The sequence below is a fragment of the Andrographis paniculata genome, unplaced genomic scaffold (genome assembly GCF_009805555.1).
Source record: "Andrographis paniculata isolate CXL003 unplaced genomic scaffold, ASM980555v1 Contig77END, whole genome shotgun sequence".
Lineage (NCBI taxonomy): Eukaryota > Viridiplantae > Streptophyta > Magnoliopsida > Lamiales > Acanthaceae > Andrographis > Andrographis paniculata.
In genome coordinates, this window is record NW_026137614.1 from 3860011 (window position 1) to 3880768 (window position 20758).

General features: G+C 29.6%; 3 protein-coding genes across 3 annotated transcripts; 1 reads left to right on the plus strand and 2 right to left on the minus strand.

Moving 5' to 3' along the window:
• The first annotated feature begins 5417 nt into the window (after nucleotides 1-5417).
• On the plus strand, nucleotides 5418-8597 carry LOC127239331 (NAC transcription factor 32-like). The gene is made up of 3 exons (XM_051257427.1): nucleotides 5418-5725; nucleotides 6597-6883; nucleotides 7892-8597. Exons 1-3 carry the CDS (start codon nucleotides 5557-5559, stop codon nucleotides 8351-8353), a joined length of 918 nt encoding a protein of 305 aa, XP_051113384.1. The 5' UTR covers nucleotides 5418-5556; the 3' UTR covers nucleotides 8354-8597.
• Nucleotides 8598-10771: 2174 nt separating this feature from the next.
• LOC127266693 (protein transport protein Sec61 subunit beta) lies at nucleotides 10772-11564 on the minus strand. Its single transcript, XM_051297044.1, has one exon. It carries the CDS (start codon nucleotides 11318-11320, stop codon nucleotides 10994-10996), a length of 327 nt encoding a protein of 108 aa, XP_051153001.1. The 5' UTR covers nucleotides 11321-11564; the 3' UTR covers nucleotides 10772-10993.
• Nucleotides 11565-14423: 2859 nt separating this feature from the next.
• Nucleotides 14424-20460, minus strand: LOC127239474 (MLO-like protein 6). The gene is made up of 14 exons (XM_051257645.1): nucleotides 20033-20460; nucleotides 19002-19286; nucleotides 18793-18909; nucleotides 18524-18584; nucleotides 18330-18418; nucleotides 17980-18054; nucleotides 17777-17871; nucleotides 17627-17676; nucleotides 16838-16878; nucleotides 16517-16690; nucleotides 16387-16422; nucleotides 16180-16247; nucleotides 15439-15499; nucleotides 14424-15032 (listed from the first exon to the last, which is right to left on the minus strand). Exons 1-14 carry the CDS (start codon nucleotides 20147-20149, stop codon nucleotides 14586-14588), a joined length of 1716 nt encoding a protein of 571 aa, XP_051113602.1. The 5' UTR covers nucleotides 20150-20460; the 3' UTR covers nucleotides 14424-14585.
• Between the last annotated feature and the right edge of the window lie 298 nt (nucleotides 20461-20758).

Genomic DNA, 20758 nt, shown 5'->3' on the forward strand with positions numbered 1-20758 from the left:
CTTTAATGGAATCACTACAACATAAAAGTAAAAGAGACTTCAAAAGATATGTATTATCTAAAGCATTAATATATGAATGAACTAACTCACATTTACTTGTTTAATACTATTATCGTTACCAATTTATATATATATATATATTGATTTTATATTTTATTATTGTTGTTTAGTTAATATTGATTGACAAAATGACAAGCTTATTTTTGTGAAGTAAAATTATGGAGGAGATCTTAATATATCAAAAGATTTTGGAAATAAATTACAAAATTAAGTAAAAAATAAAATAAACATTATGAGAATTATATTTTCTTACTTTTCTTTTTTTGGGAAAACAATAGGAATTGGGTGGGCATGAGAGAAGCCTATTGAATTTTTTACAAGAAGAAAGGGGAAATTGTGAGAATTTATTGAGTTAATTTTCTTTTTATCTACAAGAGAAAAACTTTTCATTCCTTTAGGTGAATTTTTTTACTGGAATTTATTGGAAGAGAATGTGTGAAATTCTTGAAATCATTTTGAAAGGCACACCTAAGGGAAAAAAAAAAAAACCAAGAATGAGTATTTTTCGTCGTCGAAATTTTCCCTCATTTTGAGAGGGATTATTCCATCTTTGTGAGAATTTTTGTGTGAAAAACACATATATTGAAAAGAATATATAATCCTTGTGGGATTTAAATTTTAAATTTAATTTTTTTGCTTGGGTTGAATCTAGTTTCAAGTGCTAAAATTTTAGAAATCCCGATGGCTGATTCGAAGACTCAGTCGTAATTAGGGTGTGTTCTTTTATTCAATTTTACCAATTTTTTAATATTTATCAAAAATAAAAATAAAAATATTAAATTTAACATTTATTTTTTATTTTTTATTTTTTATATTATACTTAAAAATCAATTTGACATTTAAAACATCACATTAACACCTATTTATATCATATCGTACAATTATTCAAATTTAGAGTATTTTGTTAAGGCATGTCTACATATGAGTAATAACAAAAGACACAAAGATCAATCACAAAAGATGCTTTGAAACATTACTCAGACCATAGAGGCCAAAATCTTGTAATCGCGTCTTTGTAAAGGAATCACATTTGTGGAACTCAAATGAAACTTTTCGACTCTGATACAATATTAAATGATCATCTCACATAGAAACTTAAACTTAATATATACAAATCATCTATTTCTTTATATTGAAGCTATGTAAAAGATTCACTATAAAACAATATTCAGTAGTGTAAAATAGGACCTCGATCAAACTTTTATAATTTATCAATTTTATTTTGCTCATAATCCATACCGTAACAAATTAAATACATCATTCAAAACATGATTCGCTTAGTGTGATTTGATTTGTCGAGCCTATTTTTCAGGTTATTAAGTTCGGTCAAAAGTTTACCCAAAACGCACTCGTCGACAGATTTCCACGTTATTAAAAAAAAAAAAAAAAAAAAAAAAAAGGAAAAAAACATAGCGTGGTGAACAAGTCACAAAAGTAATGTACTTACAATTTACCACTTCTAATAACATATATATATATATATAAAAAATAAACATTAGTAAAGACAGCATAAGAACAAATTTTGCTTTGAAGAAATTAAATCATATAGAAATCGACAATATTGGTTCGATGTTAGCAAGACGTGGGAATACAAAACATTTGTTCAGACATAAATTTATCTGCCACGTGTTGGCATGCAATTGGCACATGCCATATAGAGACAAACTTCGTGCATGGAGATTATCTATTGCCATTTTCATGGGTGATGCATATATTAATATATTTGCATGATACCTAATTCAAAGAATTTGAGTTTTGGCTGCTTGTCATTAACATTTTCCATTGTTTGTAACAATTATAAAATATACCCAACCAACTAACTGTACACCAAATTATTATATATATATATATTATAACCTGGGAATTCGCAGCCGTTATTCGAAAGTGCGCACTGGGTAAACTCCCGGTCGATCCTGTTAAAATACATTTAGAAGGAATATATTATATTTATGGTAGTTATCTTATTTAAGAGATTCGTAGGATTCTTATCTTATTTAGACGATTTGTATATCACTATAAATATGTACATATTCTTATGATTGAAATAGAGAATTTCAGTTTCATATTCTAACAAAACCTAATACCCTACAAACTAGGTCCGGCAAGGCAAATCACACTAGGCGAACCATGTGTGGCAGGTAAACCTGGAGGCGTCGGGGTTTGAACCCATTTTTGTTTTTCCTAATACATTATGAGTTCGTTTGATCATTTCATATATAAGGTTTTATGATACTATATTATCTAATTAAACTATGAAATATTAATTCTTGTTAAATAGGTCGTACTAAATTATATTACATCTGTTCACTACATATTTCTATTTTGAGTTGTCCAATTATAAAGTAATCGTTTAAAAAATACTTTTTTTTCACAAATACTCCTATTTACGGTAATATTATTATTTTTACACTAAAAAGTAAGGACAAAATTATATTTACACTATTTTTAACTATCCGCTATATACAATTAAAATACTATTGTTTCTTAAATTTCGCGTCAAAAGTAAATGTATACTACTTTTAATGAATATAACATCCCATTGTATTTTCGTAAAAATGTACAAAATATCTTATGTTTTATTTATTGCGGAAAACCTCTTATGTTAATGTAAAGTTTGCACGAATCACACTATTTATCCAAAAACGATGTTTGGTTCTAGACGCAAAGTTTTGTACAAATAAGAAAACGTAAAATATCTTGAATAATTTTTTTTGAATAAAATAATTAATTAATCCATTATTTTTTATTATACTTTTTATAAAAATCAGCTAACAATTTGTTTCCAAAAAATTATAAAATAAAGGATTAGTCAATTATATATTTATTATTTATTTCATTCAAAAAAAATTATTTAAAATATTTTTATTTATTATTTGTATAAAACTTGTGTATTTAGGTTTTTATTTAGAATCAAATATTATTTTTGAACAATGAGGATGTTTCGTGTAAACTTTATATTAACACCGGAGATTTTACGCAATAAATAAAATATAAAGTGTTTTGTGCATTTTACAAAAACACAAGGGGGGTGTAGTCAAAGCCAATTATTTCATGTCGAAATAATTTTTCTCAACCTTTAAATAATTTTTGTCAGCCCTAGTATTTGTAAGTGGAACGATTTTTTATAAATATTATTAAAATAATAATATATGTATTAATAAAATATATTATTTTTTATATTATAATACAATTTTTCATATATAATACTCTATTCGTCTTACTTACTGTGTTCATTTTTTTATTTTTGTCTATCTTACTTATTTTATCATTTTTTTAGAAAAAAAAATTATACATTTTAATTTTATTTCAACGGGATCTTAACCATCAAGGCTGACATGGAATTTAATGTTATTTTCAAGATTTTTTTTAGTTATATATATATATGGGGGGGGGGGGGGGGGGAAGAGGCGGAGGAAACATGTCCAAACACACCTATATAAATATCAAGGCATTATATATTAAAGAAGTTAGCTGGAGTTAAATACTAAAAGAACAAGTAGGAGTAAATTGTAGAGACATCAATTTATTTGTGTTATTGAAATTAAGAAATACGATTATTTTATGTAAATTAGTTAGTGTATAGAAAGTCTTACCTCAAAGATTTTTTAAAGTGCGATTGATAAGTTATACTCTCTCCGACATAGAACTATGTGTTCATTTGATCATTACGGATTTTAAGAAAGTTAACTAAAAAATTTTTAAAAAAATGAGGTAAATAAAAAGTAAAAAAATAATAATATGTTTTATTATACAAAACGAAAATAAATTTAGAAGACAAAAAAAAAATAATAATAATAAATTTAGAACAGAGAGAGTAAAATAATATAGGGTTTGTTTGTTCATAATTTTTTTTCGATACGATTCTCAATATATGTATATATATTTATCATCTTATACACAAAAGTCAATATTCAACCTACGATATTATATTATATTACCGACAGAAATAATAATAATAATAATTTTCAAATCAAAATACTAAACAAACAAACTCGTAATATGCCCGTAGTTTTTAGGTGAAATGTAGATGTATTTTATTATTACATGAAGACAAGATCTACTAAATTAGAAAATAAATATATTAATAGTAGACCGTACAAAATGAGAAAAATGGTACGCACAATTGATTTTGGATAGAGTGAGAGAGGGTGTGTTTGTTTGGAGGTTTGGATTTTGAGTTGGGATTTGAATAGTAAAAATTTTAAATTTGAATAGTTGTATGATGTGATATAAATAGGTGTTGATGTGATACTTTAAATGTAAAATTGATTTTTAGTATAATATAAAAAATGAAAAATAGGTGTTTGATTTGATATTTTTTTGGAAAAAAAAATTGAATGAATAATAAAAAAAATCCAATCCCTCAAACAAACACATTATAATAACCATTTTGTATACAAAATATAGAGATGTTTTTTACCATTTTGACTAAGTGAACTAAGTATTCATACAAAATATTTTCTATAACCATTTTAAAATAATTTAACGGTATTTTAACTTGATATTTGTGTGATAAAATAATATTTAGTATAATATTTTGTGAAAAAAAAAAATACGAGAATCAAATAAAAGATATTCCTCCGCCAAAATATATTCCTTCCCATGGTGTCTCAATCATATGTCCACACAATAAGACAGGGTTTCCCATTGGAAAAATCTATAATCAAGAATAGACTAAAGAAGAGCATCCAAGAATTTAAATTCGTCCAATCAGAAAATATGCATACTCACTCTATCTCATATAAAGAGTAATATTTAGTTTTTGCACGTAGATTTTTTAATATTAGTATTATATTGAGTTGTAATAAAAAAATGAAAATACCCTTATTAATATTTTGTAATACAAAGGTGGTGGCATTTGTATAATATATTGTAAATTTGAAGGGTATTTATATTATGTTAAATAGGTAGTACAATTACTAAATTAAAAAATGATACCCTTATTTTGGGACAGAGCAAAATGGAAAACGAAACCCTTATTATCGGACAGAGGGAATATTTTAATTTTAGTTGTCCAATTACAAAGATCTACTTTTTCCACAAATATTTCTATTTTATCATCATCTCGTTACTTTTAAATTATAAATATAAAAAAAAAAAAAACAAGGGCAAAATTTTCTTTACACTACATTTAACTACTTATTACGATTAAAATACTATTATATCTTAAACTCCGCGCCAAACGTAAATATATATTTTGTCATCGGACATACGGAGGGAGTATATAAATATATATAATATTGTATTAATTAATTCACCAAATCATAATCAGACATAACATGGTATATACTTCTTGATCGATATATCGATCTCCAATGAACCTAGGTAGCTATAAAAGAACACCTTGGACCCTCATTTTAAGTCTTCCTACCCACTTCCATATTTGGGGCAGCAGCAAGAATTCAAATAATTCTTGCTGGCACTAACAGATATATATATATATATACATACATACATATAAATATATATATATATGTATATGATCGAAATCGAGCAATGGATGAAGACACAATTCCGGGCAGATTCCCTCCGGGGGTGAGATTCCAGCCGTCGGATGAAGAACTGATCACGTTCTACCTGCACAGGAAAGTGAAGTGCCTACCACTGCCAGCAAATGTGATTAATGATATAGAGCTTTATAGATATGACCCATGGGATCTGCCTAGTGGGTTCTCATCTCATCATCTGTTTATTATATACATACATACATTTATATATATATATACATATATATACTTTTAAGATAAAATTGTTTATAATTTATTTTTGTATAGTTTGCAAATTGGGCACATTCTCTCTCGTGATTTAAAAATTGTACAAAATTATCTCATATTTTAGAAAATATAGGGTTTCTGCACGATATTCCGAAGGGTAAATTATACAACACCTCTTGTGTTTCTAGTAAAAATATATAAAATACCTTGTGTTTTATTTATTGCGTGAAATCCTCTTGTATTAATGTAAAGTTTGCACGAAACACCCTCTTGTTCAAAATTGATATTTGATTCTAAATAAATATGCAAATTTTATACAAATAAAAAAGGTAAAATATTTTAAATAATTTTGTTGAATAAAATAACTAAATAAATAATTGATCAATCATTTACTTTTATAATTTTTTTTGTAAAAATCATATAACAATGTCTCCAAAAAAACTAGATTAATCAATTATTTATTTATTTATTTTATTCAAAAAATAATTATTTAAAATATTTTACGCTTTTTATTTGTATAAAATATGCGTAATTTAGGTCTTTATTTAGAACCAAACATCAACATTAGTGTTGGATAAAAATGGTGTTTCGTGCAAGTTTTACAATAACACAAGGGGTTTCACGCAATATATTTTTACAAAAATATAAATAGGTGTGATATAATTTACCCTATTCTAAAAATACAAGAGGATTTTATGCCGTTTTTAAATTATGAAGGAGAATGATGCAAAATATTTTCAAATATGTGAAATTAGCTTAATTAGCCATCATGGTGGTAATGAAATTAATGTAATGTGTAGTTTGTTCGATCTTAATTGACAGGGAGAGCGTTGTTCGGAGAAGATGAATGGTACTTTTTTACGCCGAGGGACCGGAAGTACCCCAACGGCGGCAGGCCTAATCGGACGGCGGCGTCTGGCTACTGGAAAGCTACTGGGACCGATAAGCCCATTTACAGCTCGTCGATGGGACCAACGACGAAAATTGGAGTGAAGAAAGGGCTTGTTTTCTACCAAGGAAAGGCCCCAACTGGTCTGAAGAAGGATTGGATAATGACTGAGTATCGGCTCCCTGATGCTTCCAGGTCCAAACACTCCAATTCCAAGAGAGTACGTCTTTCTCTTTTTCTTTCTCTTTTTCTTTCTCGATGTTCATTTATCTCTCTCTGTATATAGCTTCAATTAAATTAAAATTAATAAAAATAATTTATTAAATATTTAATTCGGTAAAACAAGGCTAATCAACACCATGCTAATCAGCATTGTTGCTATTGAAATAATATTTGTTGTGTATATTATTAATATATATTGTAATTATAGATTATATATTCTATTGTGCAAACATATGATTGAGATTAATGATGACATAGGGTGGGTAGACTATTGTCCTATGATATTAGTTGATATATTGCATTATTCCCTCCGTCCCCCAAGAAGGTTGTCATTTAATTTTTATGTTACTGTAATTAATATTAAAAATATCCTTATATTTGAATAATTTATTCGACAAATATCATTGTATATGTATTATAAGAGACTAATAAACATATTTTTGTTTTCTTTTCTTGATTTGTACTGCGTATTGATATCATAATTAATATTCAAAAATCAACATACAAAAAATCAATTGCAACCTTATTGCGGGACGGAGGAAGTATATTATATTTAATATAAATTGTGTTATGGTGAATGTTGTATTAATTTGTGATACGTACTGACATTAATAGTGACGTGTGTTATTTAATCCTTAGTTGTTAGGACCATAAAGCACGTGAATCATAAATTAAAGAGTATGAATTTCGATATCCAGATTAATGCATTTTTCTAAATTTTCGCTTTTTGGTATTGTAAATTAAAATTAGACATCATTTAGAACTTTAAAATAGAGTTTTCTACTTTTGTGGCTTTCTTTTATTTTGCAAATTTTCTTATTTTGGCTTCATTTCCTTTCTACTTTAGTTTAATTTTATGAAGCCTATAAATATCTAAGTCGTTTTCTCTTCATATCCAAGTTTCATTTTATTGAAATATAAAATAAAATTACATATATATTTCATTTTGATCCATAAATTCTCTTTGTTCGACTATCTCAATGTGTTTGTGCAATCGGCATAACAGTTGGACGATTGGGTAATATGTCGAATCCGACAAAAAGGCAACTTGTCAAAGAATGGAGATGATCATCAGGACAAACATGATGAGAATCGTAAGGAACTTCTCATAGAGTGTGATCTTCCCAACACAATCAACTTCGAAATAGCCGAGGAATTCTTTCCACTCGCAACCGATAAAGATATTCTTACAAACCACTTATTGTCGAGCGAATATCACGCAGTAGCCAAGCTACTCGTCGGAGACACTGCTGCTGCTGCTGCTGCCGCCACCGCAAAAAACTGCATTCAGACAACAACTCCAACATTATCCTATACTAATAATTTGTTCGAGAATGAGAACATTAAGAATATGTTCGAAGGCAACGACTACTCGATCATCAACCCGATAAATTATGCTTATTGCGGTAATAACAGCATGCTCGAATTTGGCGCGCCATTGCATTTGGCGGGAAGCATTCTGCAGTGATGGATAAATAAATGGAGTTTGTGTTCAATAAGAATGCATCTTTGTCCTGAATTTGTATGTAATGTTTGTTTTGAATTTCATGTAATATACACCATAAAATAATTACGGAATGTACGATAATACAAGGTGAAAATAAAACTATGTACAATTTCGAATACACAATAAGCACTGTATTGACCATTTCTGTTGTAATATAAACAAAGAATGGGAAAGTGGGGTTGAGTTTGCCATACAAATAAGGTCAATTTCAACTAGCTTACAAGATTTTTACTGTTCGATTTTATTTCTAAAAAAATTATATAAAATCAAACAATTATTTAGTTGTCTTATAAATTATATACTCTCTTTATCACTTAAATATGTGTTCATTTTCTTTTTTCTTTTTTATTTTTATTTTACTTAAAAATATATATCCCTTTTTTTTAGTAAATTTTTTCTTCTACTTGTATTTTTTTGAACTATAAAAATTAACCAAAAGTACACATTTATATTAAAAATCATGTTAAAAAATATGAGTACATTTTTAACTGACGAAGAAAATATATAACTTATTTATAGAAAATATGTATATATTCATCTGTGGAACGATTTTTTTTTTTTTAATCTTATTATTTGTTTGTTAACCTTTTAGTATATTTACAATAATATTTGCACTCTACTTCTTAGATATTTTATTTTTATATTAAAATTTTATTATTTCAAATCTTCCTGCTTAAGTAAAATTGCATAAATATCTCTAATGGCTAATGGAGGTAATAGTTCACAATGTTAGTGAAGTAAGTGTTCGACGAGGTAAAACCTTTTAGTTCAAGCGATAAGACATCTCTCACTTGAGGGTTGGATGTGTGCATGTGTTGGGTGAAATTTCTGTTGGGGGTATGAGTGTGTGAGTGTGTTAGGAAAAAAGAAAGTGTTCGACGAGGTCATGGCAAGTAATTGTTGATCAAGACATCCTCGACATCAAAAGTTGTACATGGATTAATTGTTTCAATTTATATTATCTAGCATCATATTAGAGTTATAAATCTCATATTTGAGTCTTATCGTGTTTCTTCTGGTTTCATACCTGGTGTGGGGATAGGCCTCTCTCGGATCTTGAACATCTTCGCGACATGATTTTAATAGACTGACGTGGAATACGGGGTGGAGTTGGAATAGGGCTTCTAGAAGTTCGACCTTGTATGCCACTTCACCAACCTTCTTCCGCACCGGGAATGGGCCCTCATACCTCCGCATCAAGCCCTTGTGCACCCTCTGGGATATGTGTGGTATTTCTTTGGTTTGAAGAATTACTATCGACGGTTTGTTAGGGGATATTCGACGATTGCGATCCCCTTGACAAACATGCTACGAAAAGGGAAAATGTGGGAATGGACGAAGGAATGTCAAGAAGCATTCGATCAGCTGAAGAAGGTGGTGGTACATATGAGGGTCCATTTAGGGTGCGGAAGAAGATTAGCGAGGTAGCATACAAGGTCAAACTTCCAGAGGCCCTATCCCAACTTCACCCCGTGTTCCACGTCCAGTCTATCAAAACCATATCGCAAAGATGTTCAAGATCTGAGAAGGGCCTATCCCACCAGGTGTCAAACTAGAAGAAACACTCTCCGCGTCCCCCATTCCAGGTGATCTGGCTCTGCGCCTCCCAGGGAACCTGGCACAGACGTTTTTTTTTCTTTTTTTTTTTTAAACACCCCACACACGCACACACTCACATCCCCGACGAGAATTTCACCCAACACATGCAGACACGCATCCACCCAGGATCGAACTTGGAATCAAACCTTCAAACGAGTGATATCTCATTGCTTGATTTACAAGGGTTTGACAACCTGGCACAGATGTTTCCAAATCTCCGGCAGGGAGCAAGCCCCGGAAGAATTTCCGGAAGTACTTACGTGGCATCGCACACGCCCGGAAAAAGGTGTCATCACGCAATCGCCATCATAATTTAAGAGAGAAGGCAGGGATCGCACAGGCCATAATTGTGGCCGAACCGAAAGGAGTATAATATTATATTTTAATAAATTATAGAAATAATTGTGGCCATACAAATAGAATAAAAGACACGAAAAAAGTTATATATCCACATATTTTTATGAATTATAATATATGATTTATTAATTAAATAATATTTATAATATATTATTAAAAATTATTAAATGGTACAATTTGCAATATAAAACATTATCATATATTAGCTACGTGTTGTGTTCCGGAATCCCTTACAATTCAAATTTTCAAACAAACACACTATATGTTTATTTTGAAAATTTTTTAAAAAAATTTTAAATTAATTTTTTAGAAATTAAAATTTTGTGATGCAGTAGTATTATCTTTTAAAAAAATCATTGTTGACTAATTAATATTAACGAAGTTCTAAAATATTTACTACATGTAACTAAATATAGCCTTACCTTCTCTCAATATCACTATTCACTTTTCGAAGTAATAAGAAGTCAAATTTCTGATACATGATTCAATTAATATTTAAAAAAATATATACATTAAAAAAAAAAAAAAAAAAAAAAAAGCAAAGAGTCAGTAAACAGTAGATGCGGCAGATACAGAGGCTCTATCCAGATCTACATCCAAAGCGGTGGCCGACCCGACCGGATTAGCCCGACCCGATCGGGGACATCAGGATCCGGGGCGGACGCGGTAGAACTTGCCGACGACGTGGAGAGCGGCGACGAAGGTGATGAAGCAGATGCTCATAATCAGCACCACGTTGGGCCCGATCTTCAGCCCCGGCGAGTCGTCGGTGTAGAATCGGAGCATATTTCCGGCGCCGGGGCCGCCGAGAGCGGCGGATGAGGAGGAGGAGGATCCGCCGGCGCCGGCGCCGGCGCCTAGCCTCCTGCGTCGCATGCCGGCGGAGGCTGCGGCGGAGCCTCGCGGGGCCTTGAGATCGGGGCGGTTGGTGGAGGCGGTGGGATTCTGCGACTGCGAAGACCCTCTGCCCATGGCGGATCGATCGGAGAATTGTTCGGCCGGTCGGAATTCAGACAGGAAATTCACAATGAGAAGCAGAGAAAGAAAGAGGGTTGGATTGGATTGGATTGGATGTAAGGAAAGGAAAGATAGTATTACTATTACTATTACTATTAGTAGTGGATGATAGGATAGGGTTAGGTGATCATCGATTTTGACGAAGAGCAGTTATAGAGGAGGCAGGAACTTGTTAATTGTGTGGATAAGCATTAGGCACTCATGACTCCTCAATCAATTCAATTACAAGTCTTAATATGTCGGTTTGTTAGAATGTAATGGGTAAGAAAGAATGATTTTTTATAAAAATTATTAAAAAAATATAATACTCGGTTTCGTTCATCAAATTTACTCTTTTTTTTTTTTTTTATATTTATATTAATATCACTATTTTTATTACGTTCTCATTTTCTTTAATTTCTAACTCAATTTTTAAAATAACATCAACTACCATTTTAATATTTTTATAATTTTTTCAATAAAATTTTCATTTTTCTTTATATTCGTGCCAAGTCCAAATGATCTAATTTTACTGGACGGAGGAAGTATATTACACGTTGAAATATGTAAAATAATAAAAAAAAAATGTATTTATTTTTTGTGTATGAACAAGATTGTAACTATGTTGTTGTAGTTAGTTGCTAATTGACGCTATTTTAAAAAACTTGTACATAGACGGAAAATTGACTGAGTTGGTGCTTTAACGTATTTTGTACATATTGAAATAACACAAACAAACTTATTTCAAGAAGAGGACATACATGAGAAGTAAATGGTGTGTCTCTCTCAGCCTGCGTAGAATTAATTGTCTCGTACACACTACCCAAAACATGCATGCATCTTGGAGTGTAGAGTGTATATTTTTTGTTGTATATTAGTGTTTAAATTTGTATAGATTCGTACACTTCTTGGACATTTTGTTCTCTTCACTATACGAAGTATTGAGATGTGCATTTATGGAGCTTTGAAACCGACAAAAATGAATTCATAGAGTCGAAATCAAATGAGATAATCAAGTGGTATGTCACCTTACTTTTAATTTAACTGTTAGTTTGTTGTAGTTATTTCCGAATTATACATCCAGTCTATTTGAATTTGTAAAATGATATAAAGCTTGGTTAGAGCATGAATTGGGTAGATTTATTCAGTGTTTTAGATGATGTAAACCAAATGTTTGATCTAGTTAAAACTCCTGAATTGGAATTCTCAAATCTAGTTTTGAATACTGAACTCCGGGGGACTGTCAACTTGACGCGGAAAAAGCATGAGTGCAGTTCGATCATCGTAGTGTATTTTTCTTTCTTCTCTCTCCTTACTCTTATCAAATAACCAAATAGGAATTACCTCACTGTCGACCGAGTAAACAAACCGTGTGTTGTTTTCTTTTTGCACTTACTTAGCCATCATTTTGTGTATGAACACACGTTGCTGTTTGAACCGCGAGATAATCACATTGTAAAAGTTGTATTTAGGTCGATATGTTCTACAACTACGTTGTGCAAGTAATTCGGGGGCTTTGGACCTCTTATTCGATCGGTGCTCCTGTTTCCAATACATTTATTAATAAAATATATATTTTATACACTAATAAAGAATTGATAATTTAATTTAAAATATTATTTTTTATATTATAATACAATTTATTTTATAGATAATAGAAAAAAAATTATTTATCCAAAAAATAAAAATTAAACAAAAGCTATTTCCACCCAAAATGTTTGTAGCTAAGAGCATGTTGGTTTTTTCTAATTTTAACCAATCAAGTAAAATATATTTGGATAGAGCCAATGACATTGTTAGTGGCGGCAGAACAAGGATTTGACGAGAGGAGAGTCTATTTTTTGAAATAACACAATCTATTTATTATCAAATAATTATATAGACGTCATATTTTAAAAATATACAAAATAACAAACTACAATAATATCAACTAAATATTGCAAATCTTCGTTTTTATATTGCTTAAAATCGATAAGTGCAACTTTTTATTCAAAGAAAATTTTCTTTATAAAATTTTTTATTGAAGATGGTTTCTTTCTCCCACATATTTGATTGTTTTTTTTTTAAAATAATTCTTACTTTTATGAAAAAAAAAAATATATATCAATTTTATATTGACGAGTAGTATTTATTTATATCATATAAAAGAATTTATTAAAATTTTAAAGTTTTATTATTCAATATTTAAATTCAAAATTCAAAACTCAAATAAACACAACCTATATCAAATTTTGGTATATCTCTAATTTTTTCTAATACTACATATATGTTTTTAAAAAAAAATGGTGAGTGGCCCAAATCTAATACTCATATTAACCCAACTTAAATAGGTAAAATGGCCAAGTTTTTATTCAGACAAAATTAGGATAGACTCTATAAAGCCCAATAGGTGATGAGGGGATTAAAGTGATATATTTATATATGTCTATATGCATGTGTATATATATATATATATATATACTCTTTTAATATAATTGATATATATACATATTAATATACAATATGTATATGATGGAATATAATTTTCTTCATCTATTTTGGCATATGTTCACTTTATCTTTTTTGTTGTTGCCTTTCAGATTTTTATTTGTAGTAACAGGTCTTGTATGACTGCTGCAACGGATTGTCGACAACATTGTTTGTTTTTTACTCTTTTCGTTGGTGAGGCAAACAATACAAAAAGAGACTATTTTTTATGGTTAACTTGGAAACAGATTTTATACTGAGAATTAATTATTGATTACTGCACTTGTCAAGTCCATGACTGCGACATTATAATGTGTGTTTTGAGAGTTGATTGTTGTAAAGATTTTGAGAGTAGAGTGTAGTAAGAGAAAGTGAGTTAAATAATCTCAAAATATCGAATACAATAATTGAACATAATGAATGTCGAATTACTAATGAATAAATGAAGTATAATTCAATGCTACTGTAACAAAATAACGAATACAAATTGAAGTAAATTCTTCCACACAAATTCTCTCTAATTATTCACTACATTTTTCTTGCATTTCTACTGCGGTAAAAAAATAATATAATTTCATAATTTCCCAGTAAATTCCGACTCATTTCCCCAGTCTTCAATCAATTTGAATGATCTTCATTAAAATTAATGACATACCACCAGAATGTCATATCATCGAGTCGCCCGAAAATCTCCCAAAACATTTTGGGATCATGTCCGTTACATTTTGTCCATTTCTTTTTTTTTTTACATTGTGTTCTTCAACGGCATATTCCATCATCTTTTATCGAAAGAGAAGTCGTTGCGGACGACAACATCGATCTCCCGGTGCGGATGTGGCAGCGGCACAATCTGGTAGGGCCCGGAATCAACCTGACCCATCTCGACGGCGGCGCCGGAATTCGGGGGCTGATTAGTCGACGAAATTCCGTCGGTTTGGTAAAATTGGGTCGGAGACGACGAGCCGTCCGGGTCCCAATGGTCGACTTCGTAGGCCAATCTCCGGGGAGACGCTTGGAGACTATTGTCGGTTTCGCTGCGGTTGTTGTGGTGGCGGAGAAGGTGGACCGGGGACATTCCGTGGAAGGGCGTCGCCGGCGACGTCGGGGTCGCCGGAGCCGAGTTCTTGCTCTGCTTCACGTGCTTCTTGGCTGTGTGGTGCCAATTCTTTAGGGCTGCAGCCACTCTTTCGTTGAATATTGTTGGCTTCATGTTCGATCCCATCTGTGTCAAGATCGAACATCGTTGTATTGGATATGTATATAAAAATTATATTTTCTTATATTATAAGATGTGATTTTTTAAAATAAAAAATAAAAATAAAAATACTAATGATAAATAGTATTAAAATTTTCAAAAGTATATATGTAAATAGAGCCAAAGTATTTTTCGGTTTTAAATTAAACTAGGTATATTTTTCAATGTTACTAAAAGTGTGTTATATTTTAATTTTGAAATTTTAGTTTAAACAATGATTTAGATATATTGTCTTGTAAATAATATATTTTTATAGAAAGTCATAAAAATATAATAATGCGAAAATTGAAAAATATTAATCAAGTGAACATACACTAACATTTACAATTTTATATATAATTATGGTAAATTTAATTGTATATATAATATATACCTGTGTGACAAGAGCATAGAGTGGGAGAGTAACATAGCTGCAAAGGATTTGAATAAGAACCCTGCAGAAAGTGATCAAGCAATGCATTAATTAATTAATAAAATACCAACTTATATTACTTAATTATATCTATATAAAATAAAATACGAAATTATATAATTACGTAACAATTGTAAATTAGAGCTGGCAAAAACTGATCCGACATGACAATCTGACACGAAATAATTGAATTTGGGTCAAAGATTTCAACCCGATTATGTATACGGATTGACACGAACCCGACACGACAACTCGATTATACACTACAAAAAAATAATCTATTTGTAACGGAATTCCGTCCCTAAAGTTAACGTAGCTAACGTAATTCCATTCCTAATTCCGTCTTTAATATCATTAGTAATGGAAAAAGTAGATTTAGAGAAAAAAAAATTTTGTTACAAATTTTTTCTTATAGTGATAATATATTAATATTGATTAATATATTCATTATATATGTAAAATAGAAATTATTATAAACTAAGTTCAATTTTAAATAATTCAACCTAATTTACGCTCAAACCAATAAAAACTAACATAACACGATAATACAACAAAAAATTATTTAATTTAAATCAAGAAATTCGACTTAAATGTGTATACGGGTCAGCACGAATCAACCCGAACCCGACACGATAATCAATCCATTGCCGGCTCTAGTGTAAATTATTGTAATAATTTGGGCATTGAAATTAAGAATCTCACCCCATGGCAATTCTGATAATGATATCCTCCACATGTTCATGGAAACACGATCTCAATCCAAATTCATACTGCAATAAATTAAATTAAATTAAATTAAATTAAACAACGTATATTATTATAAAAAACCATTTAAAATATTGAAAATTATTTTAAAAATCCAAATTCATATAATCTTGATAAATTAATCTTTCACTACTTGCTACATACCGAGTTCCAAGCAAAAAATGCCAACTGAAATGCATTCTGCAGATATGTCAAAAATCCCACTAATTAATTATATATGCCCAAAATAAATAAAATATAAATACATAAAATTAAATTAAATTAAAAAATATACCTGAAAAAGCACAAAATTAATTAGGTATAAAATGAGTCGTGGACGATTGAACCAGAAGAGGTCATCTCCAGGCTGAACCACAGGGACACCCTTTACAACCTCGCCACGTTCTTGAATTCTTAAACCCATTTTTGTAATTATCACTTGTAGCTTTGTCCCCACCAACAATATTATCTGTATATTATATTATAATTATATTTATTTATTTATTTTGTAATTAATTTTTAATTTGGGATATATCGATCCAACGGTTGACATATGGGTATGTACACGAATACGAAAAAGTCAACTAGTGGAAAAATAATAAAGGTCAAGACTCACGATTAAGGGGATGAATGGGAGCCAGAGATACGAATACCATCCTGCCAATAAGAACACGACACGTGTACATGTTATTACAAGTGGATGTGATGAGTGATCAGAATAATTAGAATGCTTATTAGGCCTAATTAATACTTCAAAAAAAATCAAATATATTTAATTAACATAATTCGTCTGTTTACTCAGCATTTTTTAATGGAGTAATTTACTATAAATATTATTAAAAATATATATAAATATAAGCACATATTAATATATATATACATTATTCACTCCTAAAAAGTAAATCACTCAACACAAAATATTATTTTTTATATTACTAATACAGTTTTCCATACGACACACAAAAAAATCAATTCAGAAGTGAACAAACTGAATATATGTACTATATTACACCATCCGTCTCATATATTGTGGGTCTATTAGTGTAAATATAAAAATTTAGATAAAGTATAATTAGTAAATAATTAAGATTAAAATTAAAATAACTAAATAGTCTAATTTAAATTAAGAAAATTATAAAATTTAAAATTTAAAATTTAAAATGTGATAAAAAAAAATGCATAATTATATTTTTTTTTAAAAATAATAAATTATGTGAGATGGAAGAAGTAATTGAAATTTTGTGTTGACCGGTAATACTTATATAGATCTACTGTATAAACATGTGTCATGTAATAAGATCAACTGTAGTATGTATTGTCAATCTGTATATATATATATATATATGTTGTATTTACAATATATTATAATAAATTATTTATTATTAATTTATAAAAATGTATTTACCGTGAGTGTTGAAGAGGAGGAAGACTACGGCGAAGAACCAAATTGGTGGACTGAGGAAGTACAATGAAAAGGATATAAAAATTTATTTATTTATTTATTTATAATAAATAAAATAAGAAAAATGATTAATTAATTAATTATAGTACAAACCTAATTCCAACGACAACTTTGAAGTCCTCTTCAAGTGACCGATTTATGTATTTCTGGAAATCGAATTTGGCGTGGCTTTGTGGTGCCAAATGAGCCTAAGAAAAATTCAATTACGGATTAAATATAATAGATAATTAAATTTATATGAAATTATTAAATAAATTATTTTATTTTATTTATTAAAAAAAAGGATAAATAATTACCATGATAAATCCATGACGTAGAGTCAAATAATCCACTTTGGGAACAGATCTCACGAACTGCCTAAAGAAACAAACCTGACACAGAAAAAGTCAAACACACTAATCATGATTAATTAATTAATTTTAAATAAATATATATAGCGTGATGGGTCATTCACGTCGCGTTCTTATCCTGCGGAAGCTAATAAAATAATGTCTATAATTTAATCATTTCATTATTATTAGTATAATAATCATTATTGGAGGAGTATGACGTCATCAATAGAAAGTCAACTGATCCAGTCAACACTCTATTAATGATATATATTTATTTTATTTTATTATTGAAAATTATAAGAGAGTTGACTTACAATCCATAGTAAAGCTGGAGTTTTGCTCCAGAAGCTCAAATGGCGTCTGCCGAAGGAGGTTTCCCTCGCGAACCTAAATCTCTCTGGATCTGCAATAAGTTATTAATTAATTAATTAAATTTCATATTTAGAGGGTAATAATTAATTAATTAAATAAAGATATGGGTAAATATAATTAGTAATTTATTTAGTACCGTGTGAGAATTGGTACTCTGCAGTTTTGGTTTCTTCCTCCCATCTTTTCCATCTTCTCATCTAATAATTAATAAATAAATAAAAACCAAAATCTTAATAATGAAATAAATAATGAAAATTTCATTAGAAATATGTTATGAAAACACCTAATTGAAAATTTTGAAAAAGAGTAAAAAATAGAGTATTAAATATAATATTTTATTTGAAAATATATATATATATATATATGATGGTAATATTTTTTAATAATTTAAAAAAGATCTCATACCTTAGTTTTTCCCAAAGCCATGGTGAGAATGCAGTAGAGAACATGAAATACAGCCAAAACAAATATGAAAATATGCAGCTGGTGAATACCATAAGTCGACACAAATGGCACCATACCCTGCAATAAATATTTTACCCAATTACAATTACCAACCATAAATAATTAAATTAAATTAATTAATAATATTTATATATTTAAAATATGCATGCCTTGGCTGCGCATTTATCGTATCCGGCGGCGAGGATCCGGCGGGTGGACACGTCATCATCGGCGGCGAGAAGTTTCCGGCGGGTTTTGTCGGCGGGATACTTTAGTGTCTCTTGTTTCTTGGTACATGGATGCCACGTGGCTCCAATTTCCTTAGAAATGCAGATGTTCGAAATTGGATCTTGTCCTACTGTGAGCAGTAGTGATATGAATCCTAGTAGCATTAACTCTGCTTTCAGCTTCTCCAATGCTTCGTACAACGCCCTTTTGTGCCGCGACTTGAACCACTGAGATAATCGAACAAGAGAAATTTTATCGATTTATTGAGATTCAACGTAATTTTATTAGTGAAATCGAAATTTGAAATTAAATAGAAATAACTACATCTTTATAGGTTTTGAAATCCTTCTTTAAAAAACCCGAAATTACGGGAAAAAATATATATATATAGATTAATGTGAGATAGTTGAAAATGTCGAACATTAATACTATCATGTCATCATTTTGGTTTGTTGAAATCAACGTTATGTATATAATTAGCATATATTTACACATAGTACAACATATACTGAATTATAATATACTAACATATGTTGTATTATAAATATATTGGAATATATATAAATATATGTTAAATATTATATAATATATGATCTGGTCAAATCAACATCATACTACTTAGCAGTTAGAAACTATATATAGATTCGACTCAAGATTTTTACAATTTTTTTTTTTATAAAAATATCAAATCAAATAATTAATTTTTTATATCAAAATAAACAATAAAAAAATCCAAACTAAAAACTCAAATTCAGAAAAAAAAATAATAATAATAAAAAATAAACAAAAGTTAAAAATAGAAAAATATCGTTTTAAGTGCTAATTGACTTGGGATAGTTGAAAAATGTTGGACATGAGTTTATTGAATCGTTTCTGATAGAAAAGATGAAAAATATTAGCAAATCCCATGAATATAAATATGTATATATATATATATATATGTGTGTGTGTGTGTGTGTGAATACGTACGTACCTCTCCTACTAAGTGAATGATGTGTTCTATGACAATCGAAACTGCGACGAGGACGAAACAGACGACGGCGACGGCCCACGTCGGAGTCTGCTCCAGAGACCTTCCGGCGCCGGCCATGACCTTTATTTTTTGTATAAAATTAATTAACTAATATATAAATGGAAATGAAATTCAAATCCAAATCCAAATTCAAATTCAAATTGAAGTAGCTGGAGAAGAAGAAGATATATGTATGTGGAAATTAAGAATTGGTGAGTGAAGTTGCAGCAGTAGTAGTAGTAGTGATTTACAACTTATATATATATATATATACACGTAATATAGAGAGAGAGAGAGTGGGAAACACAATTAAGACAAATTAGGAGAGAGAAAGGGAATTCACGAAAGACTGCATGGACAAAACAAACACTCGATTACAGAAACAAAGGGAAGACTTTGGACTTGTTTTACACATACATACAATTATACATATATACGCGTGAGCACTGGGAATTTCTTTGACTCGATCAAATTATTATTATTATTATTATTATTATTATTATTATTATTATTATTATTATTATTATTTAAAAATGGACAGATTTCTTTGACAAGATTTGTGTGCAATTTCAATTTCAATTTTCATATTGGAGGTAGCATATGGATTTATGGTCTGCCGTAGATTATTACCGATCGGGTCAACCATTGCCGTAGGTGGGTTGTTCATCATGATTCCACAGCCGTTGA

Excerpts from the sequence above, each read along its gene's own strand:
- LOC127239331 (XM_051257427.1), top strand. The coding sequence starts at position 5,557 with ATGGATGAAGACACAATTCCGGGCAGATTCCCTCCGGGGGTGAGATTC. Across the intron at positions 5,726-6,596 it reads TGACCCATGGGATCTGCCTA|GGAGAGCGTTGTTCGGAGAA; the intron begins GTGGGTTCTCAT and ends CTTAATTGACAG. Across the intron at positions 6,884-7,891 it reads AACACTCCAATTCCAAGAGA|TTGGACGATTGGGTAATATG; the intron begins GTACGTCTTTCT and ends TCGGCATAACAG.
- LOC127266693 (XM_051297044.1), bottom strand. The coding sequence starts at position 11,320 with ATGGGCAGAGGGTCTTCGCAGTCGCAGAATCCCACCGCCTCCACCAAC.
- LOC127239474 (XM_051257645.1), bottom strand. The coding sequence starts at position 20,149 with ATGGCCGGCGCCGGAAGGTCTCTGGAGCAGACTCCGACGTGGGCCGTC. Across the intron at positions 19,287-20,032 it reads TCATTCACTTAGTAGGAGAG|TGGTTCAAGTCGCGGCACAA; the intron begins GTACGTACGTAT and ends CGATTATCTCAG. Across the intron at positions 17,677-17,776 it reads AAAGTTGTCGTTGGAATTAG|TCCACCAATTTGGTTCTTCG; the intron begins GTTTGTACTATA and ends GTACTTCCTCAG.